Below are 27,214 nucleotides of genomic sequence, written 5' to 3' on the forward strand. Positions count from 1 at the left end.
ACAGCATCAGAAGTTTCTAGGGTAAAGACACATTTAGTGCAGCTAATGCCCAACAACGTTAAACTGAATGCATTCCAAACACAAGCATGAGCATCCTGTATCATTTACTTTGGGCATATATGTGGCTAAGATAAATTTTTAGCTTTATAATCAGATTTTAAAAAACCCAAGTATTTTGGAAGGGATATTAACCTCCATACTTCAGGGCATAATTCATCAGTGTCTAATTAAATTGGGGTTAGGAAAAAAACTTCTAATTCTGGTCAGATTATCCCGTAACTGCAAGGTTTTCTTGCACCTTCCTCTGATGCTGATACTGGGCACTGTCAGAGACAGGACACTGGAGAAAACTGGGTGCTGCTCTGATCCAGTGTGGTCATTCCTATATCCCTATAGCTCAATAGTTGCATCCTCCCCAGGGTAAAGGGGAGGAGGAGGAGAGATGGAATCTTTTGTCCAACAGCCACTAAAGCTCAGGTTGTTTATAACTGGGCTAATTGATTTTTTTATTTAGAAAATATTTATAGTTACATTTTTACAAAGCCAAAAAATGTTGGATCTAAATTACCTGACTTTGTATATGTTTTCAAATCCTTTTAAGACTGTGAGCTCTCTTTTACATCTGGAATTTAATCTTATTTAAATGATAAATCTTTATATGTCAGGGCTGTGGAAACCAAAGGCCTTATTCTCGGCTAGGGAGGTTGTGCCCACTGACCCCCGCAGTGTGTTTGGCCCCAAGCATCCCCTGCATGAAAAATGAGTGGCCAGGGAGCATTTGCTGGAAGTGACTATTGAATTTATTTCTTCTTCAGATTTCAGTTAGTGTCTGTGAAATGAAATGGTACTAGAAAATTTCTTGGGGCAGCAAAAAAATCTTTGTTGGAAGGTTCAGTAACGAAACTGTTGTGCTATCAAGCTGTAATAATAAAATTACCTTTCCCTCCTTAATTCGTTGCACTCCGCTTATTGACTAGACACCTGAGCACAAGATTTTGCTCTTTTGTCTCAGAGCAACATCATGTCACCCACTCTTCATTATGTAAGCCCTGCTGGCCAAAAGAACATGTACAACATGGTAGGGCATGTTGGCAGCAATTGTCCTAAATACCTAGAAGCCATTCATGCTCCTTCTCAGTTCAGTTTGCTTGTATGGTTTTTAGGCTCATATGGAGTGGGTATTCCGAGCCAATACCATTCAAAAGACAGCCAAGAATTCTCTAAAGGGGATTTCTGGGTTTCCTTACACTTTCATAGTATTTGCTAGTTTTATTCCCTTGATTTTGTCCATAGTGTGTCCAGTTGCTGGAATTGGAATTTACGTTACTAAGATTTCACGTCAGGGCAGCACTCTTGTGAAAAGTGTGGTAGGATCTTCGTCCAGGAGTGGCCAAGATTTTCTATTTTACATCTTAAGTGAAAGATAGCAGCACCACAAGTGCCCCTTAATGCCAGCTTGTGTTATCCACACAAGTTTAGAGTCCTTTCCTCCCCTTCTGGGTGCAGTGACCCTCGACAGGTTAATGGGACCTTTTCCCAGTTGAAGAGCCTTTACACAGTAAATATCCTTAATGTATGTTTATTATCAATTAATCAACAGAATACACACTCCAAGCATCTAATGCTCGCCACTCCCAATAAAGCAGGTGGCCATCTCCTGATGGCCAGTCAGGATTGGATTTTGCCTGGGGCTCCGGCTGCTGCATGGTATGGTCATGCAGGGTATAAGCGTTCTGGCAGCTTTTGGTCATGAGCTGTCTCCTGGCGTTCGGTTCCAACAAGCTTCTCTTTTGACCCTCATTATATAGTTAAAATGAGTCCTTCATCCAGTGTTTCTCAAATGCAGCCACCAGGGGCTTTTCATGTCAGCATGGATATTGGTCCTGCTTTGAGCAGAGGGTTGGACTAGATGACCTTCTGAGGTCCCTTCTAACCCTAATCTTCTGTGTGGCCACAGCCTCCTGGGTAGTGATTGGGGGAGGGGTAGTGGCCCGTCCCCCAGGGCCATCAGCTGGTGCATGTCCCCTTCTGGAGCCACAAACACTGTAGAAGCAGGCGACCAGCGTGAGTTCCCTGTCTTCCCTGGGGCAGTGCTGAAGCCCTGGCATAGTGGGTGGCAGGCTCTGGCCAGACGGTGGCAGTTTCTGGCCCGCAGCCACAGGGCTTCGGGCTCTGGCCCCAGGGATCCAGTCCCAGACTCACCCCCTGCATGTCACCCCTGGCCCCTGCTGCCTCCTCTGGTCCCCAGCCATGCAGCAGAACCCCAGGCTCCAGCTCTGGGCTCACCCCTGCCCCCATCACTCCAAGCCCTGCTGCTGCCTCCAGCCCTCACATCGCCCCTGGTCTCCCCACCTCCCTATCCAGGGCTTAATTTGTCACCCAGCTTGCTGGGGCTGAGTAAGTCTGCTGTAAAAAGTAATAGTAACAAATACCACTTTTCACAGTAGCAGACTTACTAGCTAGTAAGTCTTTAAAAAAAATCAACCAAAAAAGCAAAACATGCAAAGCACCTTCTTTGTGTTTCTGTTCTGTTTTGATCCAGTAAATAGAGACAACTGCACATTATTTTTATTACTGAGTCTTCAAAAAAAACCTTACATAAATAAATTTCAATGATTTGGACATGTATATGTGCATATTTATTTGTTTTTCCTAAAGTTAATTAAGTATTTTAGGAAAAAATGTCAGAGTGGCCACCAGCAAGAGTTAGTGGCTGCACTCTGAGGCCACCAAAAAATGTGTTGAGAACCCCTATACTTAAAACATGACTATGCAATAAATCTAACCAATCATAACCCCTAATGGACTAAAACAATTTCTCTAGCAACAGCAAAACCTCGTAGTTTCTACTTATCAGCAAAAGCAACTTTTAACAAGAAACTCAGACATCGAGTAAGAAACTTGCAGAAACTTAAGGTTAGCTTGTCCATATTCTCTTCCAGTCTCACAAATCTGTGACTTTACTGCATCTCTCCCTGTTAGTAATGCTTCAACTGGTATTGTCTGTCTACCTAAACCAAGGCTGAATTTTCCCGACTATAGTTTTTATTTCCAACGTATGGTGGCTGAACGTATAAAATGTCTGCGGGTTATGCTAAGTCCATACAGAAGATGGCTGCAGGTCATTTCGGGTCCAGGCCTCTCGTGACACTTGGAGCATGGATTCAATGCCAACTCACAAAGAAGAGCACCACATACTGAACTGCCACCACTGTGCCTCCTAAAGAACCGCAGGTGATAAGAAAACAGAAGATGGTGGTATGGCTATGGTATAGCTGACAAGATGAGCTTCATGGCAAAATACCTGATGAATGTCCTAGGGCAGTTCAGATCACCACCTTCAGTCTACATAGAGAAAGAAAACTTCAAAAATGGCTTTCAAACATTCGAAGGTTATCTTTTGTAGCATCCAGAACAGAAGAGCACTTGTCATCTAATGGACTTTAAATGGTTCTGGGATTCAGGACACCTAGGTTCTGTTCCCAGCTCTGCCTGCAACTCTCACTATGTAGCTTTAGGCAAGTTTCTCAGCTTCTGTGTTCTTCAGTTACACCATGTGTAAAATGTAGATGACCGCTCTTCCCCTCCTCTGTAAAGAACTTTGAGACTTACATGTGGAAAGTTCTATAAGGGCTCAGTCTTGCCCTGCTGACTTCAATGGCAGTTGGATCTGGCCTGACAGGTACAAAGTATTATTATTTGTATTTCTCATTAAAGAATAATGCTCTTAACACCTGATTTCCTTGTAAAACAGAGCGAGAGAGCACATTACATTTTTTAAATGATCTCATGTTTCAAAAAGTTGGCCCCAATGTACAACTTACCGCTGTCTGTCCTTTCTGACAGCTTTGTTTATATCTGTCAATTAAAGCTAGAATGAAATTGTGAACAAATAGAGCTGAGTTGCCAGTGCATAATAAAACCCAAGTGACTGTTCTCAATAATGAAGAAAAATAGCACTGAAATAGTTTTGCGATTACCACTATGTTTGGAAATGAGAAATTGGCACAAGTCATCTTTAAATCACCGACTGTGTCAAAATGATACAAATACATGATAAAATGTAAAAGGCTTTGGCAGTACCTGACATAACAGTTCCCGTGTTTCATGTTAATTTTAATAAAGCTGTTTGTTTTGAGGTGAGTAATGAATGTTCATGGGCATTGGGAACAGCAATAAACAATAGGAGACATATATATAGCATATTTCCTCCATAACGGATAGACCAACATCTTACCAGAAGGAAAATCCCCCTGCAGAAGATTAATGAAACCCAACCAATGGTTGTCGCTTGCAAGATATATTAAGATTATACTGATTAATTTTAAAAACAGATTATTCTAAAACAGTCAGGAAAACTTACTAGCACAGGCATTAAAATCTACTTGCCTGTCCTGACTACAGTGAGGAAAATAACTCATGATATTTTGCTCAACCATCAGAAAAACCCAAATTCTCTCCCCATTTGGGAAGGTGAATAGAATTTTGGAAAGCTGCCATAAAAACTAGCTGTTCTGTAAGTATGTCCCTTGTTTTATTAAAACGTGTGTATTTCATGTTCTTGCTCCTGCATTTGTTAACCGTTGATTGATGATGATAATGCTTAGATGATTTCATTGTCCAGTCATCTAAAATTGTATCTAAAAACTACACAAATTTGGAGAACTTTTATATAGAAGAACTTCAGCCACCTGTAGAGTCAAATACAGCAGCGTTTGAACACTATATAGCAGTACTACAAACCAGTTTAGGGCAGGAAACGAAGCAAAATGTTGCATGCAGCTGAAATTGATGGAGGTATCCAGGTAGGAAAAAAAAGTGTCACAAGGTCTTTAATGACCATAAATTGAAATATTTGAAATGTGCCCCTCCAGCAGCACAGAACTCATTACTGTGCTGAGGCATTTGTTCAATTCTGAATCACAAGGTCGAGTGCTACCTGTTGAATTGCTAATACCATTTCCTTTAACATCTTGAACCTGCTTAATCTGTGAGTTCTGCAATTTAAGCACAAGCTAGTATGAGAGCAAAATATTAGTTTCTATGGATTAACAAACCTCATAGTTGTAAAATAGTTTGTATACATAGATAACGGTATTTAAAACATTAATTAGGTCTACGCATTGACCTCACAAGATCAGATTTTGTTTCTTTGGCGGCTTCTCAATCATACTGAGATTTGCTAAAATACTCCATCATACACAGTAATACGTGCCTTTTTCATTTCTCAGCTATACGACAGCAATGTTATCTGCCTGAGCATGAAACCATCAGCCTTTGGGGAATTCCAGCTACTTCAGAACATGGCAGCATAGTTCCTCAGCAACACAGGCCTGTGCAAGTATATTAGAGCTATCATCCACTCTACGCTAGCATCTCAGAGATATACTGCCAAACTCAAGGCATTAGGTCTTATCTTCAGGCATGTTCTGGCCCAAGGACAGCTTAAAAAGTCACCTGAAGCTCTAGGATGAGGACAATAGTCAGCTCGACTCCTCATGCAGAGTGGAACTGACTACCACAAAGGTTAAGCTTTTCTGTGCAATGACAGCTTTCTTAGGTGTTGGTCCAACTCTCTGGAATGAAGGACCTCAGGATCGAGAACCACCACCAACCTCACCACTGTTCACTCCAAGTGCAAGGTGCACTTCTTTGATCAGCCTTTTGTTAATAGCACAGGGTGTGTGTGTGTGTGTATGTGTGTATATGTATGTATATATTTTTTAAATATCCACACAGTTTTCTTATAGCGAGAGGAAGGGAGAAGAAAAAAGCTATGTAACAGATATTAGTCAAGTTGTATAGGACATTTCTGGCAGGCACTCGACTACCGTGGTGATAAAGACTGTAGAAGAATCTGAACAGAATACTGTGGGGCAGCAATGGGACTGAAGTCACCCCATATCACTTCTCTAGGACTCCTGTGACCAAAGGAGTGACTTGACAGGCTCTAAAGAGAGCTTCGTCTAGCTTTTCTTAGCCAGAGAAGGTTTGAAATGTAGAGTGGCAGTGAATCTTCAATTGATACAAAAAACCTCTAAAAACCAACTCTGCTCCAATTAAAATTAAGTGGAAGTTTTGCTGCTGGGAGCCGAAAAATAGCTGGAACCTGAGAACAAACCAGGCAAGCAAAACTGGTTAGATTATTAAAGAAAGCACGTCAAGAAAAAATGCATTAGATTGTGACTATGGGGTATGATAAATGTTCAGGGAAAGGAAACTTACTTGCCCCACCTTGTTGCTTTGGTCTGTAGAAGCTGGCATCCTTGGAAGTCTGCTTAGCGGTTAGCATTGCCCTCTAGTGGGTGGGGAAATCTGTTTGCCCATCAAAACACCCTATCCACATCTATCTTCTGGTGCAATGTCCTTCTCAGCCTTAGGATCTTAGTAAAGCCTCAAGGAAGGCTTTCAGTGCTCCCTTTTCTAAAAGCCTCAGGTGGGTTGCTTATAGTATTTTCTCTATTCTAGTGGTAGCTTTCCTGTTAGCTGGTATTTCAGCCAGATGAATGGGATCCAGGTCCCAATATCCTGCATGTCCTTGACCATATTCCGTAAGGAAAGCTTGGTTGTTCAGCCCCTCCCTAAATTTCTGTGAGAGGCTGAAGAAAAAATGAACTATCAGACCATTTCCTTACCATTATTTTCCTTCATAATTTCCATCATAATTCTTCAGAAGCAGATGGAATTCAAACTCTGACAAACAGATCCCTGGTTTTCCTATTGAAAGAACAAACCCCTTTCATATCATGGGAGTTGAAGAGTAGCTGGAGAACCTGAGAACAAAGGCTGAAGTAACTGGGTATGCTTCGTTTGGGAAAGAGGAGATTAAGGTGGGGGACATAACGGTCTTCAAATACTTGAAAAAGATGGAGAAAAATTGTTCTCTTGCCACAGATGGTAGGACAAGAAGCAATGGGTTTTTAAGGCCAGGCTTGACAAAGCCCTGGCTGGGGTGATTTAGTTGGGGATTGGGCCTGCTTTGAGCAGGGGGTTGGACTAGATACCTCCTGAGGTCCCTTCCAATCCTGATATTCTATGATTCTATGATTCATTGCAGATTTAGATTAAATCTCAGGAAAAACTTCCTTAACTGTAAGAACTGTAGGAGAATGGAGCAGACTGCCATGAGGGATTGTGGAAGCTCCTTCATTGGAGGTTTTCAAAAAGAGGCTGGATAGCATGTGTCTTGGATGGTTTAGACACAACAAATCCTGCATTTTGGCAGGAGGTTAGACTAGATGACCCTTGTGGTCCCTTTCAACCCTATGAGTCTGTGATTCTATCTTGCTCCCACATCATGTCTGTTTTCATCTTTTGGGATTCTGCAGGCTAAATTATGTTGTCAGTTACACCACTGCAACTCCATTGACATCAGTGGGGTTGTAGAGATGTACACCAGTCATGATTTGGCTAATGCATTAGACTGAGAAGAGTCAAGCTCAGTCTCACAGCTGTGTTGACTAGAAGAATTTTGTGGTTGGGTTTTTTTGTTAAGGAAAGTATGAGCAGCTATGCCTGAAAATGCCCATGAAGAGCCTATCTGTTGGTTGAGGAAGATGCCAATTTTACATACGTGATAGCCATTTTTCAAGAGGAGAACAGTATTGTAAATTATAGTATTCAATATTTTAATGTTTTAGCTCTGATTATTATTTACACTGAAAAAAATTAAAAACAATGCCACTCTGAACAAGATGGCTTATTCAAATCTTGTCAAATTATTAAACAATTAATTGAACAAATTATTAAACCATCAGTCTGTAAGCACCTAGAAGATGAATAATAAGTAACAGCCAACATGGATTTGTCAAGGACATTTCTTGCTAAACCATTCTAGTTTCCTTCTTTGACAGTGTTACTGGCCTGATGGATAAGTGCAAAAGCTGTAGTTGGATAGATGTGATATGTCTTGATTTTAGTAAGGCTTTTGACACAGTCCCAGATGGCATTCTCATAAGCAAACTAGGAAATAGTAGTCTAGATGAAATTACCATAAAATGAGTGCAAAACTGATCGAAAGACCATACTAAAAGAGTAGTTATCAATGCTTTGCTGTCAGACTGGCATGGGGGGAATGTATCAAGTGAGGTTCTGCAGGTGTCTGTCCTGGGTCCAAGATTATTCATCAATATTTTCATTGATGACTTAGATAAAGGAGTGGAGTGTATGCTTATAACAGGGGTAGGCAACCTATGGCACATGTGTCGAAGGCGGCATGCGAGCTAATTTTCAGTGGCACTCACACTGCTAGGGTCCTGGCCACTGGTCCGGGGGGCTCTGCATTTTAATTTTAAATGAAGCTTCTTAAACTTTTTTAAAACCTTATTTACTTTACAAACAAGAATAGTTTAGTTAAATATTATAGACTTATAGAAAGAGACCTAAAAATGTTAAAATGTATTACTGGCATGCGAAACCTTAAATTAGTTTGAATAAATGAAGACTCGGCACAGCACTTCTGAAAGGTTGCCGACCCCTGGCTTATAACATTTGTGGATGCCACCAAGCTGGAGGGGTTGCAAATGTAATGAGTCAACAATGTGATACTGTTACAAAAAAGGCTAATATTTAGGGTATGGTAACATGGGAGGTAATTGTCCTGCTCTACTCAGCACTGGTGAGGCCTCAGTTGGAGTGCTGTGTCCAGTTCTGAGTGCCACACATCAAAGTTGTGTACAAATTGGAGAGAGTCCAGCGGAGACCGACAAAAATGATAAAAGGTTTAGAAAACCAGACTCATAGCTCTGACTGAGTTACTGAAGTCCCCAAATCTTGATTTTAAAACTTCAAGTTAGAGAATCCTCTATTTACTCTAGTTCAAACCGGCAAGTGACACATGTTCTGCCCTGCAGAGAAAGATGAACAAAACCCCAGGGTCTCTGCCTATCTGACCCAGAGGAAAATTACTTCTCAACCCCAAATAGAGCAATCAGTTAGACCCACCAGCCAGACACCTCGGAAAGAATTATCTGCATCCAGCGTCCCATCTCAGACCATTGGAGATATTTGCTAATGGCACTTGTGGATGGGGCATATGCCACTGCAGGCAACCTCCTCATACCATCCCCTCCATAAATGTATCACTCAGTCATGAAACGAATTAGGTGTTTTGCCCTCTACTCATCCCCTTGAAAGGTTGTTCCAGAACTTCATGCCTCTGACGTTTAGAAACCTTCATCTAATTTCAAGCCTAAACTTATTGATAGCCAGTTTAAGTCTATTTGTTCTTGTGCCAGCATTGGCCATGAACTTACATAATTCCTTTCTCTTCTCTTCCTGGTGTTTATCCCTCTGATGTATTTGTGGAGTGCAATCGTATCTTCACTCAGACTTTGTTTTGTTAGGCTAAATAAGCTGAGCTCCTAAATCTCCTCTCATGAGGTAGGTTCTCCATTCCTGATCATCCTAGTAGCCCTTCTCTGCATCTGTTCCAGTTTGGATTCATCTTTCTGGGAGACCAGAACTGCACACAGGATTCCAGATGAAGTCTCACCAGTGCCTTGTATAATGGTACTAACACTTCCCGATCTCTACTGATAAGATGTTGCCTGAGGCTTACTAGGATTTCATTAGCCTCTTTTGTGACCACATCATGTTGATGGCTCATAGCCATCCTGTGATTGACCAATACACCCGAAGTCTTTCTCCTAATCTATCACTTCCAATTGATGAGTCCCCAGTTTAGAGCAAAAATTCTTGTTGGTAGTCCCTAAGTGCCATGACCTTGTCCTTTGCACTATTAAATTTCATCCTGTTTTCATGGTCATCCAGATCTTGTATATTCCAGTCCTCCTCTGTATTGGCAATACCCCCAACTTTGTGTCTTCTTCACATTTTATTAGCACATTCCCATTTTTTGTGTCCCGGTCGTTTAATGAAAATGGTAAATAAGATTGGTCCGAAGACTGACCTTTGAGGAACTTTTGTGGAGAGTAGGTCCATCAATGCAAGATGATCAGGGATACAACCTCATGCTCTGGGTGTCCCTATCCTCTAACTATCAACAGCTAGGAGTGGACAGCCGGGGATGGGTCACTCAATATTTGCCCTGTTTTGTTCATTTCCTCTGAAGCACCTGGCATTGGCCACTGCCTGAAAACCAGATACTGGGAAAAATGGACTATTGGTCTGACCTAGTGTGGCTGTTCTTATGGTCCACTAGTAACCTCCCTCCAGCCTTACAATTCACCTTTCAGCATGACCCAATGTAATCTCCCCTTTACCCAGTTCCTTTTGAATTCTCATATCAATCCTTCTCTTCTCCAATTTTAACTCATTTCCCATGTGGAACTATATCAGATGCTTTATTGAAATCCAGATAGATTAGATCTACTGCATTTCCTTTGTCTAGAAAATTAGATATCTTCTCAGAGAGAGAAATCAGGTTGGTCTGGCACGATCAACCTTTTGCAAAACCATATTGTATTTTATCCCAATTATTGGTTACCTCTATGCCTGTAATTACTCTCCATTTCAAAATTTGTTCTCAGATTTTGCATACAATTGAGGTAAAATTTACAGTCCTGTAGTTTCCTGGATCACTTTTTTTCTTAAGTATAGGTACTATAGTTTCAATTCTCCCGTTACAGGGTACAACCTCTGAGTTTATAGGTTCATTACAAATCCTTGCTGTTGCTGTCCTCGCTACTTACCAATAATGGATCTAAAATGACATCATCTCTGCCATTGATCTGGTGACTGTTGGTGTTAATCTGGTGACTATTTGGTGAAGAAATCTTTCAGCTGTCACATCCAGGAATATCTGGGCCCTACCATTATTAGTAGCACTTGTCCTCCAATCTATATCTAGGAAATTAAAGTCTCCCATAACCACACAATTCCCAGTAGCATTTATTTCATTAAAAATATTTAAGAGGTCTCAGTCCATATCGAAATTGAATCCTGGGAGTCTGTAGGACACCCCAAGCACTATCCCAGTGCAGCCTCTGTTACCTTTTTTCCTCAGTGATTTTGACCACAGATTCCATTTCATCCATTTAATCACTTCTAATTTCTTTACTGTCTACCTCATCTTGAATATATAGTGCTGCTCCACGACGTTTACGTTTTTTTCTGTCTTTCCTTACCCTTCAATGCCTGTCATGACTATTCCAGTCATGTATTCCAGTCATGACTATTATTCTACCATGTTTCCCTTATCCCCATAATATCTGGTTTACTTCCTGCACCACCAATAGTTCTAGTTCCTCCCTTTTGTTCCCCTGGCTCCTTACATTAGTATGCAGGCATTTTAGTACTTTGTGCTTGGCTTTGCCCAGATTACTCACTGCAGGGGGGTGTTAACTGGCCACTTCACCTTGAATGGTCCCTTAAAATATGTGTTAACTACTTAGGCTAAGCATCAGAGAGGTAGCCCTGTTAGTCTGGATCTTTAAAAAGCAAGAGAGAGTCCTGTGGCACCTTTAAGACTAACAGATGTATTGGAGCATGAGCTTTCACCCATGAAAGCTTATGCTCCAATACATCTGTTAGTCTTAAAGATGCCACAGGACTCTGTTACGTAGGCTAGCAATCTGTTCCAGTTTATATTTAGCTGTGACCCCGTGAGTACGTTTCCCAGACCCGAAGAAGAGCTTGAAAACTTATATCTCTGACCAGCAGAAGTTGGTCCAATAAAAGATGTTACCTCACCCACCTGGTCTCTAAAATCCTGGGAGCAGCACTGCTACAGCACCACAGCATACGATTTTACTGCCAGTATCACCTATCTGACCTTTCCAGGCAGTTGTACCTGGCACTATCTTTCCTGTGTTGAGATCTCAACTGTTCTTCAAGAATGAATTTTAATTGGCAAGGCCTAAAGAAAGTACGTGTTGGAAATAATAGTTAAAGATTTAATAAGAATTTTCTCTTTAGTTCCTGTAGCAGCTGAAGCTAATAGCAATTTAAGTTTTTAATAATATACTAACAAATCTCAAGAGGTTTAAGTAGTTGGTAAAAAATTACCTACAACTTTTACAAACTATTAAACTGAGCAGTAAAAAGAAGTGCAACAGAACAGTCAGTGTGACCGTCCCTGAATCCTGTTGCACAAATAATCGTACTTAGCTTTCATAGAGGGTTTTTCATCCATAATTTTCAAATTGCCTTTCTACAAAAGATAAGCGTCATTCCTATTTTACAAATGTTGGCACAGGCACAAGGGAGCTGAAGGTAACGCGGTGGACAGTATATGTGGCGTAGCTGGTGGCGTGAAAGAGGATTAAATAAGAAACAAGATCAGAGTTTTAGGGCTTTTCTACATGAGGAAGTTTATATACGTCGAGGTACCAGTGTATTTATACTGTGCTATAAGCAATTTTACTTGTAAATTTCCATGTGTGTAAAAGCCCTAAAACTCTGATCCTGTTTCTTATTGAATCCTCCTTCATTCCACCAAGAAACGGGACTCGAGGTTTAGGGCTTTTCTACACAAGAAAGTTTACTGGGATAGCTATACCAATATAATTATACTGTGCTTTAAGCAGTGATACCAGTAAAGCTATGGCAGTATATCTCCCTGTGTGGACATCTCTCTTTCATGATCTAGAGTTCCCTTTTCAGTTTAGTTTGTCTCTCAGGAAATGGTTTAAGTGGAACCAAAAAAGGCATTCTGAATCCCGAAAGAGAGCATCCCCATGGGGACTTACACTGGCACATCTCTACTGATATAATTAGACCAGTAAATTTCCCCATGCAGAGAGCCCTGAAACTGGGGGGGAGTTGTGGCTAAACTGAAAGCCCAGGAAATGGGTCACATTTTATGTTTTTTAGTTTAAATTGTGTACACGTGCAAGAGGAATGATTCCTAACTAATGTGAGAAAATCCTAATGCCTGTGAGTAGAGGCAGGATTGGATCTTTATCGGCGCGGTCTTGGCCACTTGTACTTGCTGTCATTTATGTTTTTCATGCTGGAGCTAAAGAAGTTACTGTCCGCACAGGTTTTAAAATATCTGCAACGAGCACTTGGCTTTGCTTTAGTGCACAGCAGCAGTCTCTGCTGCCCTCACGTAATAATGGCTGAGTTACTTTTCCTCCCTGTAGGCATCACCAGTTAATTAATCACTGGTGAATTAGACATGGTTTAAGGGGAGCAGAATGTTGATAATTACATTCCCTAGTGTGGGACAAGACAGGAGGTGCAGCCAACTGCCTCGGATTCCCCCCCGGGGAGTGATTCTATCAGGATAACCACAGCTATTTCAATTACCTTGTTCCTTCGATGACATTTCCTTCAGCTCGCGCCTTGTTTGTGTCTGCAAGGAACCTAGATAGCATCAGAAGAAGGTTGAAGAGCACTAAGCTTGCTAGAGCCAGTCTTTAGTATGGACTTTGCATTTACAGCTATAGACAGTAGGAGTGTGCGCACCCTGCAGCGGGCCACGGGCTTACCTCCGCTATGCTTCTCATCCAAACTGGTGCCTGAGAATGGTGCCAGAGCCGCAGCATAATATAGATTCCATGTGTTATCTGGGCACTAGGCCTAGCTCCTCTCCCACTGAAGTCAATAGTAAAACTCCCGTTGATTTTAATGTGAGCGGAGTTAGGCCATTACTAAACATTTTTAAAAATCCCACTCTGCATATCTTCAGATACTGGTTCATTTGTTGATTTGAGTTTGCAGTACTTATGAATACAGTTAGTGCTATTGTTTTTGGCCTAGGAACTAAGTAAATTCTCTAAAGCATGCAGTTTTCAAGAAAGATGATGTGCAAAATAAGCTTATGTTGTAACTTGTACCCATTAGCTGTTGGGCATTGCTTAGGTATTCTTCTTAGCGTATGCGCAGCATGCCTTAGATGGCACGTGACCAGGATTCCTCATCGAATTTGGTCCGCTGGTTGGATCGTTAGCTGCCTGGGCCCAGGCTGAGTACCGATGGGGAGTGCGACATGAACGCTGATCCATGACTGATATAAAGAGGCGCTGAATGCACTAAACACAATGGTCTTCAGCATTGAGGGCTCTGAGCTGCTCTTAGGCGGCTTTTTCTATCATGCAGGATCTAGCCCTGCTGTAGCTTCTTTAAAGTTATCAAAAAGGAATTCTTTTAATGAGGATCATTACAATAAGGTTTCATATGTCTGGGAACCATATCAATGCCAAGTACCAGAGGGGACTCTTTAAGGTGGGTGGAATGTACAGTACTTTTTGATTAAACAGGTTGGTCCCATTTGGATCCTATGCATCATTTCCTTAATGATTTCCCTTTTATTTTCCAGGGTAAGGTGGCTCAGACTGCATGTATGTCTGCATGCAAACACTTATCCACTTCACTGATGCAGCTGCTGCTAGAAGCTGAAGTGAGGCAGCTTACATTGGGGGCCTTACAGCAGTTCAACCTGGATGTAGAGGAGTGTGAACGTAAGGCACAAAATCATTCCATTTATCCTGTTGTACCGTGTTTAGTCATTGGGCACTGGGGCTTGCTGCTAGGACAGTGGTGGTTCTTGGGTTGATCTTGAAGGTCTACTGAAAGGAAGCAACTCTTTGTTTTGCAGTAGCACTTTCCAGCCCCAGAGGAAGACACCGTCCCTGCCTCGTAGGAGCATACATTTAAAAATGGAGAGGAGAGGGGATGTAAAATGTGATCAGGGTGATGATAGGCATCGACTGAAAATATACTATTGAGGCAACTTCCGTACTGGGGTTCCCCACTTTACAAACACGCTTCTTGGCCTGACCTTTACAGTCTTCATTTTCCACAGTGTCCCTTTCTATTTTGTTGTCTAGAGTATAGCCAGTTGCTTGACTACACTTCTGGTTTGTCGTTAAGAATGTGTAAGAGAACAAATAACTGAAATGCCAAATGTTATCATCAAAGACAAAGCGGTACAGTACAGAACGGAGCGAGTTCCTACTTTACCATTCCTTCTGGGAAGCAATTCTCACGGTGTTCAGTTCGCCTGAAACAGAAAGTGTGCTTCAAAAAATATGCCTTTAAATTTGCTATATCTATAGTAGGGTTGTTTGGAGGTTTAGATAGAACTCTGCACCCAAGACTTAAACCACCAACCAGCTTTTTGTTTTGTTTTCTTGTATCCACCCAGTTTCTTCCTTATCTCTGTTTTTAAATACTGCCTTCCAAGTACCAGTTAGGCCACAGAGGTACATCCCAACCTGTACTAGGACACACCATTCAGGCATCTTGCCTTTCACAGGGTTTTGTATCTGTCCGTGCCACTGCTGACTTCAGCTGTGCAAAGGGTTACATGGGTATTACTTTTTACATGAATGGAAGTGAACAACATTGTGGGAAAGGAGTAATATCTTCTGTGAACATAACTGCCCGTATGCTGTATGTACTACAATAATAATGTGGTGTGTGCTATGCCTAATAGGTAGATATTTGGCTAACAATTTGCATTTAATTTCCTATTTGTCCTTTGAATAACAGTATCTCACTGTTATTCAATGGCATTCACCTGGCAGGGCAAAAAATTCTCTGAATCATAGAATCATAGAATTCAAGATCAGAAGGGACCATTATGATCATCTAGTCTGACCTCCTGCAAGATGCAGGCCACATAAGCCGATCCACCCACTCCTTAGGTGGACAAGCTGTGGAAGGCCAATTGCTTGGAGTGTTTAAAACAAGACTAGGCAAAACACTAGACATGATGCTGAAGGGACTAATCCTGCATTGGCAAGGAGATGGGCTGGTTACCTGATAGGTCTTTCTTCTTCCTAGACTGTTTGAATCCATGACATTTGCATTCAGAATAAGTTGTGAACATTTTAAAAAATGTACTGGGTGGTATAGCAGTAGGTGATGTAAAGCACACACCAAGGATTTGCAGGCATGGATAATAGTTTAATCATTCTCCTCATTAAGCGATTATGATGCTTTGCCTAATTATTCTCTGTAATGATTTGATTTCGCAGTGAGGAGACTAGATAGGAGTAGACCTAGACTATATTGATGGTACGCAGCATAATTCTGCACATACCCTGTAAAAAGCCTTAGATCTTTGACTTAAAATGCACCTCTACCCTAAAAAAGTGACTTGGTGAAAATGACATTGCAGGATTAAGTAATCACTGTGTCCCACTGATTTCAGTGTATAGTTTGTTCAGTTAGCAAAGTAAGATTTCTCTAACTGCCAGCCCCACAAATTCAACTTGGGCTGTGATGCTCCATCTCTGTTCTTTCCTTCTCATGCATCATCCCTACAGTAATGGGCTTTTTCCAGACCAGATTATGCCCTGTGCAACCCTATTGACTTCAGTGACGCCTGTGCAGATTAATTTAAGGTTGAGGATTTACACAGAGAGCAGAATTTGCCACTATATCAAGCTTAGGGTTTCTTGGCATGCAGTGCAGTGTCAGTGAAACAGACACAATGTGAATGTCCAGGTGTCACGTGAATGCGTGTGAATCTATATACATCATAGACTGAATCCTGATGTCCTTACTGAACTCTTACTCAGGAAAACTTCCTGTAAAGACCAGTTCAGTTTGCCTGGCTAAAAAGTGGGTGTAAACATTGCATTAGGCCCAAAGCCTTCTCCAAGTAATTCCTTATCTTGGTGTACACAGGGGTTAGTAAAATGCAGTGCAGAACCGATGGAACCATTTTGTTTCCTTCATAGCAGAGGTAAAATACTGTGCACATGCTCCATTGACATTTTTTCCAAGTTAAATTATAAGGATATTTTCAAATTATTTACGAATATACAAAGTCACCATTTCGCAGTACAGACTAATTTTCTGTGAAATTTCGTATTATAAAATCAAGCAATTGTTCAGTCAGAGGATCCAAACACAAGACCTGAAACCTCATCCCAGATTTTCTGCAACTGCAGCGGAAAGATGTTTTAACAAAGCCACTAGGGTTTTTTAGGAGAAAATTACTGCCTGAGAGTGATCATTTATATGCCAACTTTCAGCTCCATGCCATGTAATGTATCTGTCATTACATCCCTGGGCATTTGTGAAAATATCAAATGATCCACCTCTGCAGCAGATACACTGCTTGATGCAAATGTAAATTTCCTCTGCATGGGCTGATAAATAGTTGTTGGTTTTTTGAAATTAACTTCAGAAACAAAAAACACAACTTGGGTTTGAAAATGCCACAAGTGAAAATTCAAAATACCCACCCCTGTGGCTCTCTTGCGACCCTGAAAGCCAGAAGGTTGATGTTAGGATTGGGAACGTGTCTTGGAAAAGTTCTGTGGCACAATCCCATTACAGCAGAGCCCTCTGAATTGGGACATTCTGTCAGTCCAATGTTGCTCGCGTTAAACTCAGTGGCAAAACTGCCATTGACTTCAGTGCGAGTAGTACCAGGTCCTGAGAAAATGTTGATTGCATTTCATGCTTGTTTATTATAATCTTTATTTGGTAACACCCTTATATAAAGAAATCAGAACTTGAAATGTCACTTCTCTTTAAGTGAGTACCATTTGATACTGTCCAAATGTTCCCGTTAAACACAAATGTTGCTAAGACTGTTTCAATTAATCAGCAACCATTGACATTCACTATCAAGGTTAAATAAGTTCCCTGGCTGGTTACCCAGTTAAGTTTCTTCTGTCTGAGGGCCTGATCCTTAACGTTTTCCTAATTCTCAACATTCTTACTTGAATCCGCTTTGAGGAAGGATCTGGCCCCAAGCAGTGTGAACCGTATCTGAATTTTGCAACAGTTCCACATGTAAAAATCTAGTAACGGTTATGGCCCTGAAAAAGTTGTCTTCAGTCCCAAATTATCAACATCTGGGTTCGTGGAGGGCCAATCTACGCTGCTGAAAATAATGGGAAGCGTCTGTCATTAATAATAGTTTAGCTTCCTTTTGCTTGGCTGAAAATGGACTTCGTAACCCTGTCGAATTTTCTTCCCATTTGTTAACATGGGTCACTAAGCGGCAGCTTTTTTTTCCCTTTTAAAACCCCCAAACACTAAGGAAAATGGATGACATTTAATATAGGTTTTAAAAGCACGATTCCTTAAATTCCACGAGATCTGGAGGCAATTGTTCTGCGAGACAAAATCAGGAGCACTCAGACATTCAATAGCAGGTGCCGCCAACCTGAGCAGCAGGGGCAGGCGACCTGCTCCGCCCAACCAAGGCCTGAGATGCCATCTCAGTCAGGAAAATTGAGACAGATGCTGTTGCCCTGACCTTCCTATTCATCACTGTCAACCCTGCTGTTTGCCACTGAGAATGGTAAACGCAGACGTAGGTCATTCTTCCTTTTCGAAGACCAAAAGCCCTCTCTCCTGTTTGTTTGTCTGGTGCTTTTGCTGACAGCGTGAATAATTTGAATCCTCCTCTGAGGAGCAGCCTGTCACGATTTTAATGCAACGCTAAAAAACAAACAAAAATCAATCCACTGGATAGCCAATGTACTAAGAAAATAAATTTGTTTGCGAGAATTCTGTCTACTTGTCAGTTTAGGTGCAAAGCTCAGCTTTATCATCTCCAATAGTGATGCAGTTTGCCTTGTTCCTGTCCCTCCACACCTGAAGTATTACTTACCCTCGGTATTTAATTAAAGGCTGGTTTTACAGATATGCAAAGCACACATCGCTCCCTTTGGATTCAGTGGTATGGGATCTTGAGTTTTCGTCCATGGTCACATTTTTAAAAAATGCCTAGTGTGTGTGTGTCATCGCATAATGATTAGGTACTGTACTGAAAAAAATCTTCAGGTCTGGAGAAGGAAGAAGAAGAGGGAGGAGTTCTTCAGGTCTTTCCCCGGACCTGGAGAAGAGCTCTGTGTAGTTCAAAAACTGGACCCTTCCTCCAACAGAAGTTAGTCCAGTAAAAGATATCACCCACCTACCTAGAACCAATAATCAGGCAGGTGTCTAGGGCCAAGCACTGCACCAGCAAACCCAGACATGATCATCGTGGGATTCCCAGTCTGTACTACAAATTCCTCCTGAGAAGCAACGTACTTAGCGTTCTTTGGATAGTGCTTTGAATGTTCAAAGCACTGAATATACCTTTTATTTATTTAAAAACCGTGGCAGAGGAAGCATTCTCAGGGCTTTAAATACATTTTAGTAAACATGAAAGGCCAAATCCTGCCACCTTACTCATGTGAGTAGTCCAATATATGTCAGCAGAATTTCTGGTGTGAGCAAGGTAAGCAGGAATTGAGCTGCAAGGTTCTAATTGACGTTAGGCTAGCGATTGGAGCGAAACCCGTGAATCATGAGATCTGTCATCCTGTGAATTGTCCCTCAAAGGAAGTGATGGGAACCACATTGCTTCAGACTTCTAAAATTAGGTTGGACAAAGCACTGAAGAAAATTTTATAAGGAACCAGACCTACACATAAAGGTACATTGATTTTTTTTCCCCCAGTTGCAAAGCTGTTTCCCAAGATGTACTAATTGCTGAAGAGTTTGAAGTTCTTTGTTCAGCTTTACCAGTGACATGTCTGCAGGTATAGGTGACATGTCTGCAGTTTGCAGAAGGTCACCAGTCACTTTGAAATGTTTTCCAATTATTACTAGTAATGATACTACTACTACATTGCATTGTTAGCACCTTTTATATGAAGACATAAAAAGCCTTCACAAATAGTACAAGGAAGTACTTTACTCCTTCTCATACCACAGGAACTAGGGTCACCAAATGAAATTAATAGGCAGCAGATTTAAAACAAACAAAAGAAAGTATTTCTTCACAACACACAGTCAACCTGTGGAACTCTTTGCCAGAGGATGTTGTGAAGGCCAAGACTATAACAGGGTTCAAAAAAGAACTAGATAAGTTCGTGGAGGATAGGTCCATCAATGGCTATTAGCCAGGATGGGCAGGGATGGTGTCCCTAACCTCTGTTTTCCAGAAGCTGGGAATGGGCGACAGGGGATGGATCACTTGATGATTCCCTGTTCTGTTCATTCCCTCAGGGGCACCTGGCATTGGCCACTGTCAGAAGACAGGACACTGGGCTAGATGGACTTTTGGTCTGACCCAGTATGACTGTTCTTATCTACATATTGTAAATTGAGCCACCGAGAAGTTAAATGAGTTGCTCAAGGACACAGACAAGTGCTGTAGTAGTCAGAATTAAACCCAGGGGTCCAGTTCCAGTCTGGGGTTTTTTTTCCCCCTCTCTTTTTTTTTATAAGCAAAAACAAACAAACAAAAAAGCTGTGGACCCACAAATAGAAGAGGAAATGCCCACTGTTATAGAAAAGTCATTTTTTTGTTGTTTTTGCAAAGGGCTCTATGTGCTGTCTTCAAGGACGTTCTTATAACCTATAATTTTACAATGAGTTTGATATGTGGCTTTTAACCTACTTCTATGCACACTATTCTTTTTTATGTTTTAGGACCCCCTGCTTTTTGATATTTTTCCAAACCTTGCATATCTGAGGTAGTTGGAACCACAAATGACCCAAATTTGGACATTGCGACAAAAAGAGAAAAGAAGGCTGTTGTTTTTCTTACAAAAGTGTTTTTCACCAGTGTAACACAGTCCGGTGCTTGTTAAACCAGATTGTTTTTTACAATACTTAGATCATAAAATAAACAATTCCATAATCTCTAAAGTCCTTTAACTGCTGATTTATGAGAAATTAAAAGGGCAGTAAAATTATATTTTAAATTTCATTAAACTCCAATTTTTCATTCAAACCACTCCTGGGTATAGTCAATAAGAAACACAGATGTACCAGCCAGCTTGAAGAACCCTGCAGCCCAATAAGTAAGCATGCCAGAATGTGCCTATATTGATCCCAGTGCAACTGTTCATCACCTCGTTCTTCACTATATTCGCTGGCTCCATTGATTTTCTCATGTGGAAACCTTGTTATTCATTTAGCACTACAGCCTTCGCCCAAAATATTATGTGCCCTCTCCCCTCGCTCATGTGCAGACTGCCAAGGTTAGTAACATGCAAAGCTAACAGTTGCCTGATGTTCTTTTAATCTTCGATGTATCATATTACTATTAGTGGTGTCCCTAGCCTCTGTTTACTGGCAACTGGGAATGGGTGACAGGGGATGGATCACTTGATGATGACCTGTTCTGTTCATTCCCGCTGGGGCACCTGGCACTGGCCATTGTCAGAAGTCAGGATATTGGGCTATGTGGACCCTTAGTAGGGCCATTCTTATGTGTAGGTGATAGGCATTAATGATCTGGAAGAGGGATGAACAGTGAAGTGGCAAAGTTTGCAGATGATACAAAATTATTCAAGATAGTAAGTCCAGAGCAGATTGTGAAGAGTTACAGAGGGGTCTCATAAAACTGGATGTCTGCGTAGCAAAATGGCAGATGAACTTCAGTGTTGATAAGCACAAAGTAATTCACACTGGAAAAATAACCCCAACTATACATATCCAATGATGGGTTATAAGTTAGCTGTTACATCCAAGAAAGAGATCTTGAAGTCACCATCAGTAGTTCTCTGAAAATGTCTGCTCCGTGCACAGCAGCAGTCAAAAAGGCTAACAGTATGTTAGGAACTGTTAGGAAAGTGATAGAAAATAAGACAGTGGAATTATTTACCCTTTCACACAATACAAAACCAGGGTCCTGTGATGAAATTAATAGGCATCAGGTTTAATACAAACATGAGGAAAGTACTTTTTCACACAACTAACTTGTGGAACTCATTTCCATGGGATAGCGTGATAGGTCCAAAGTATAAATAAGTTGAGAACTGGATAAGTTCACAGAGGATAGGTCCATCAATGGCTATTAGCCAAGATGGTCAGGGATGCAACCCCGTGCTTGGGGTGCCCCTAAACCTCTGACTACCAGAAGCTGGGAGTAAAAGAAAGGGACAAATCACTTCTAATGCCCTGTTCTGTATGCTCCCCCTGAAGCTCTGGTATGGGCCACTGTCAGAGACAGGATATTGGGCAAGATGTTCCATGGTGTGACCCAGCTCTTACATTCTTATGAGCAGAGCATTTCGCAGAACAAATGAAGACAAATTCCTTGCTCTTAAGAGTTGGTGTTCTAGTTGCTGTGTGCTATACTCACATCTTCCTTCCTGGCAAAGAACACGATCATGGAGAATTTAATAAACCCTGTGTTTTGCTGGGGGAAGCTCTTTGCTTCCAACATCAAGAAAGTGATATAAAGATTTGACCCAAACATCTCTACAGACAAATCCCCCCTTAACTGATCCCATCCTCTCTGCATATGATAGATCCTACAGCATTTTGGTGAGGTCGTTCTGATTGTTTAACTCCAGAAAAGGGGGCTGGAATTTAATCTTTGTTAAAGTAGTGGCTAACAGCCCTCACCAAGGTTGTGCTGGTTGAGGCCCCAACATGTAGTAAAGAAAACAGAGCCCCAGAGCGCTTACAATTTGGATTATGACAATACATAACAAGTTATGTTATGAGAGAGAGAATAACATTCTCAGCGAATGTTATGCTACGAAGACAAAACAGGAGCAAGTCCCTTCCCTCCCAACCTCAACCATTGAGGAACCATACCTTTGGCTTCACATGTCACTGAAATAATTTTGCTTTCTTCAGCACTAGTGTGAAATTACTGGTGTGTGTGGAGTCACAAAGGGAACACAAGTAGAATCCCTGGTCAGTAGAGGCAATGCCACCTTCTTCCACTTGCATTTTCCTCATGGGACCTTTCTTAAAGGATTAAAAAATGCTACAATGATAATGAAATGGTTCAGTGGTGTATTGGTATATGTAAAAATTGCAAGTCAAAATACAAACCCTTTCAGACCTTGCTCAAGCAAATCTTGGAAGCTTTGCAGACTGTTAAAGATAGATGGGCTTCTCTTTAGCAGTTTCATTTCCTTCCTCACCCAAGACCTCTTGTCTCCACTATGTGCAACCCTCATTTGATTCTTAACCTTGTACACTCCTCATTCCATCTGTCCTGGAACCATTTTCTAGCTCCTTCACCGATTTAGCCTTTCTATTTACTCGTATGAGCTCTTCTCCTCCCCTTCCATCTCCTACATTTGTAAATCTACCTCTGCAGTGTTGCACATATGTACCACTACCTTAATTTCACCTCTGTTCAAATCCTCATCCATGCCTTCATCTCTTCTTATTTTCTCTACCGCTCCTGCCATCAGTCACAGCCACCCTCTATAGCTTACACCTCATTGACTTCTTCTCAACGTGTCACATGTACCCCTCCGTACTTGCATCTTCTCCTTGGTTACTGGGCTTTCCTTTGTGTTTATCTGCTCATGGCCCTGTGCAACACACTAGGAGAGGATACCAGTTCTCACGTGCCTTTTCCTGAGACCTTGAGTGGTTATGGGCTGTCTGCGTGAAATTACCCGTACAAAAGTAGTTTTCTTAAAAACAGCAAGATCATGATAGTAAAACAAAGAGAAACAATCTGCATAACATCCCTACATGTGAATGTCTCATAAGTTAAACCATATAATAAGGTATTCTCAGCTTAATTACAGTAAAACTAAAAGAAAACCGTACATCTCTATCAATCATTCACTTCTGACCGCTCCTGACACCACCTTTCCCTTCTGTGTCCCAAAGATCTTTCCTGGTTCCTGCCTTTTAAAGCTCCTAAGCCTATGTCAAATCCTTTGCTGTTAAAGGGCTTCCAGAGTTCATTCCAGGCAGTCCTCCATCTGTGTCCCAGTTTTTCCCCAAGTAGTCCTTTGAAATACAGAACCACACAATTGGTGTTTGTAAACCTTTTCAACCTCCCCTTCAGGGGAAAAAATGATCATTAGAGCTGCTAATTCACCCCTTCCAAATATTAAACATCTTAATTCAGCAGAGAGCTTATCATCCGCTCTTTCCATTCCATGTCTTTGTCTGGGTTTGGAAAAGTAACTTTTAGACATCCATAACTCAGTTCTTCCTATACATATGCCCAACATTACCTATTACTTATTGACAGATACCAGCCTTCCTGTCACAAGACTTCCAATTTCATCTGAAAACTTTTACTTTCTTGTACTTTAAAATGTCTGGCAATCCAGCAGTGAGTTGTTGTTCTCTGTTGTTGGGGATGCAGCTCAGACCTGTCAGCATCTGAAGGCTCAGGCCCACCCCCTTGAAACATCTGTCAGATTTGTTCTGCCTCTTGAAGAAGTAAATGGAATTCCGGGCTCTTCTTTGTCCAGAGCATTAGAGGAATGGATGTTTTTATTGAATTTGATTCAGTTTGGTTCAATTTGATAACTTGGGGGATGGAGGGTCATTCTCTGAAATTCTCACTACCTTGATAATTTGGCTGTTAAAAGGGAAATTCAACAAACAGTGTTGGGTTTGAAAGTCATTGAGGAAATTCAAGTTCAATATGGAAATTGTGAAATGGGTTATTGAAACTTTGGCCAAAGTTCCAGAAGCCTACTTGCTATGCCGCTGTTCGGCCTTCCCATCATAATTTCTTACCTTTCTCCTCTTGTAAGGATCTCCAACTACAGAATAAGGCTTTGCATTTTGGTCTCACATAGTACTCAAGTATTTTACAAAGTATTAATATCCCTACAGATGATCTTTACACATCTTAAACAATATCCTAATCATAGCTCATTCAAAAGAGAAAGCATTAAAGAATGGCACACACCATTCAGTTCCCTGAGAATTGCAGCTAGGTGTCATATTTTCCCAAAAAACATGCCCACTTCACATCTGTAACCATTTCTGGAATCCTGTGTCCAGTTCTGGTGCCCACAATTCAAGAAAGAGGTTGATAAGTTGGAGAGGGTTCAGAGAAGACCCATGAGAACGATTAAAGGTTTAGAAAACATGTCTTATAGTGACAGACTCAGAGCTCAATCTATTTAGTTTAACAAAGAGGTTAAAGGGTGACTTGTTTACAGTCTAAAAGTATCTATATGGGGAAAAATATTCAATAATGGGCTCTTCAGTCTAGCTAAGAAAGTTGGTGTTGGTCCTTCTTTAAGCAGGGGGTAGGACTGGATGACCTCCTGAGGTCTCTTCCAATCCTAATCTTCCATGATTCTATGATTAACACAATCCAATATCTGGAAGTTGAAGCTAGACAAATTGAGACTGGAAATAAGGCATATATTTTTAGCAGTGAGGGTAATTAACCATTGCAACAATTTACAAAGGGTTGTGATGGCGCATCACTGATGATTTTTAAATCAAGATTGGATGTTTTTCTACAGGATATATTCTAGGAATGTTGCTGGGGGGGGGAGTTCTATGGCCTGTGTTATACAGGTACACGTACCCCTGGGGGTATACAGAGGTCTTCGAGGGGGGTACATCACTCATCTAGATATTTGCCTAGTTTTACAACAGGCTACATAAAAAGCTCTGGCGAAGTCAGTACAAACTAAAATTTCCTACAGACAAAATAAGAAAATAAGCGATTTTTCAGAAATAGCAAGCCGTGATACTTTTGTACTTTTATGTCTGATTTTGTAAGCAAGTAGTTTTTAAATGAGGTGAAACTTGAGGTACACAAGATAAATCAGACTCCTGAAAGGGGTACAGTCATCTGGAAGGGTTGAGAACCACTACTCTAAAATATCAAGAAGGAAAGAGACATCTGACAAAGTGGGTATTCACCCACGAAAGCTTATACATCTGTTAGTCTATAAGGTGCCACAGGACTCTTTGTTGCTTTTTACAGATCCAGACTAACACAGCTACCCCTCTGATACTTGACTCCATAATTAGAGTTTCCTTTTGGCTGAGTAATCCTTGGTTTTAGGAGTCACTAGCCCAGAGGTGGGCAAACTATGACCCACGGGCCACATCTAGCCGCAGGACCGTCCTGCCCGGCCCTTGAGCTCCCAGCCGGGGAGGCTAGCCCCCAGCCACTCCACCGCAGCCTGAGTTTGCCGTGCCGCCAGAGCTCTGGGCGGTGGGGCTGCGAGAGCCACCAGGTGTCGTGTATTAAATTGCTCCCCATAGGAATGTGCTACTTGCGGAGCACCAGGACTGGCTGCCGTAAGTAGTACCCTGTAAGTAACACATTCCTACGGGGAGCAATTTCATACACTACACCAGCCCTACATAGTTTCGGAACTTTGGTGTGGCCCTCAGGCCAAAATGTTTGCCTACCCCTGTGCTAGCCCTATCAATGCGCCTTCTAATACTGCTTTCTCACCAGCCAGATCTTTTACGCCAGAGTCAGATCCTGAATTCAGAAGCACCAAAACTATACTCAGGGCTCCATTTGTCGCTGCATCCATCTTTTAATCTTTATCCTTGGGGCAAATGTCAGTCTTTTGGAGGAGAATGAGAGACCAGTATTTGTGTTAACACCAACAGATGTACCAACATTAGGGATGAGAGTGATTTCATTGTCACTTAGAGCAACTGAGAGGATTCTACGATGAACTAAAACTGCCTGTAATTCCTGCATGTGCAAACAGACGACACTCATTAATAGTTAGCCATCCTTTGAGGAATTACAAGTGTGCCATATAATTTAACTTCTCATTGGATGCTCAAACGTGTTAGTAGTGGGGAAGGAGGGAAATGAGAAAGGAGGTGGTAGTGTTATAATTGTGCCTACAAGTTTACCCTAATTGTGAGGAAGTGGATAAATGTTCCAATCACATATAAATGTTGATAGGAAAAGGTGTGAGAGGGAGACGGACTGAATTATTGTGAATAAAATGGCCTCCTGATATAACTCAAGGACTGTGTTAAGATCAATAAGAAAAATGTGGGACTGAAAATCAATTAACTGAAATTAGGCCTAACTGGTGGACAAAATAATGAAAGGATGAGCTATTCAGCCCATCACTTCCTTTTGGGGAGACTTTTTGGGGGAACTGGAGAACAAGCACAAAAATTACTGACTGAAAGAAGGGAAAGGAATGAGGTTCACCTTCATGGCTGCTAGCCCCACCATGGGACCCTGGCATCCACTCTGACACCACTGGGCCTTTGACATCCTGATCCTGAGAGACATCCTGACCAGACCAGGCCAAGAGAGCAATCCAGATGACATCACCTCCTCCACTGGCTCCAGCTGAATCCCAAACACCACCTGAGATGTGAGAATTTCTCCCCTTCCTCCTCCCCCCCACAATGTGTCCTTTTCCTTCTTCTCCTTATTTCTTCTCTTTCCTATCCATCTCCTTTTTCTTGCTGTCTAATAAGAGTCTGGCCTAGCTGGCCAATGCTGTATCTTCTGCAACACTGGTGTGAGCAGGTGACACAAGAGCCAGCTAAAAGCAATGCCCCACACAGCCTGATGCTGGGACAAGTTTGCCAGGTCTCGGAATGGCTGATAAAACCATGTACTGTGGGACTGTGTTTTTCCAGCACTGAGGGTGGAAGTGAAAGTCAA

The 27,214-nt window shown here is 41.6% G+C and overlaps 1 protein-coding gene across 2 annotated transcripts in view; it reads left to right on the forward strand.

Annotated features, from left to right (window-relative positions):
* The window catches only part of EXOC6B (exocyst complex component 6B), a 436,117-nt gene that overhangs the window by 299,074 nt on the left and 109,829 nt on the right, over positions 1–27,214 (forward strand). For both annotated transcript variants that reach the window (XM_039540501.1, XM_039540502.1), the window contains exon 19: positions 14,225–14,366. In XM_039540501.1, coding sequence (XP_039396435.1) covers positions 14,225–14,366 — 142 coding nt within the window. The remainder of the gene's footprint in view (positions 1–14,224; positions 14,367–27,214) is intronic.

The sequence above is a fragment of the Mauremys reevesii genome, linkage group 5 (assembly GCF_016161935.1).
Source record: "Mauremys reevesii isolate NIE-2019 linkage group 5, ASM1616193v1, whole genome shotgun sequence".
NCBI classification, from domain to species: Eukaryota; Metazoa; Chordata; order Testudines; family Geoemydidae; genus Mauremys; species Mauremys reevesii.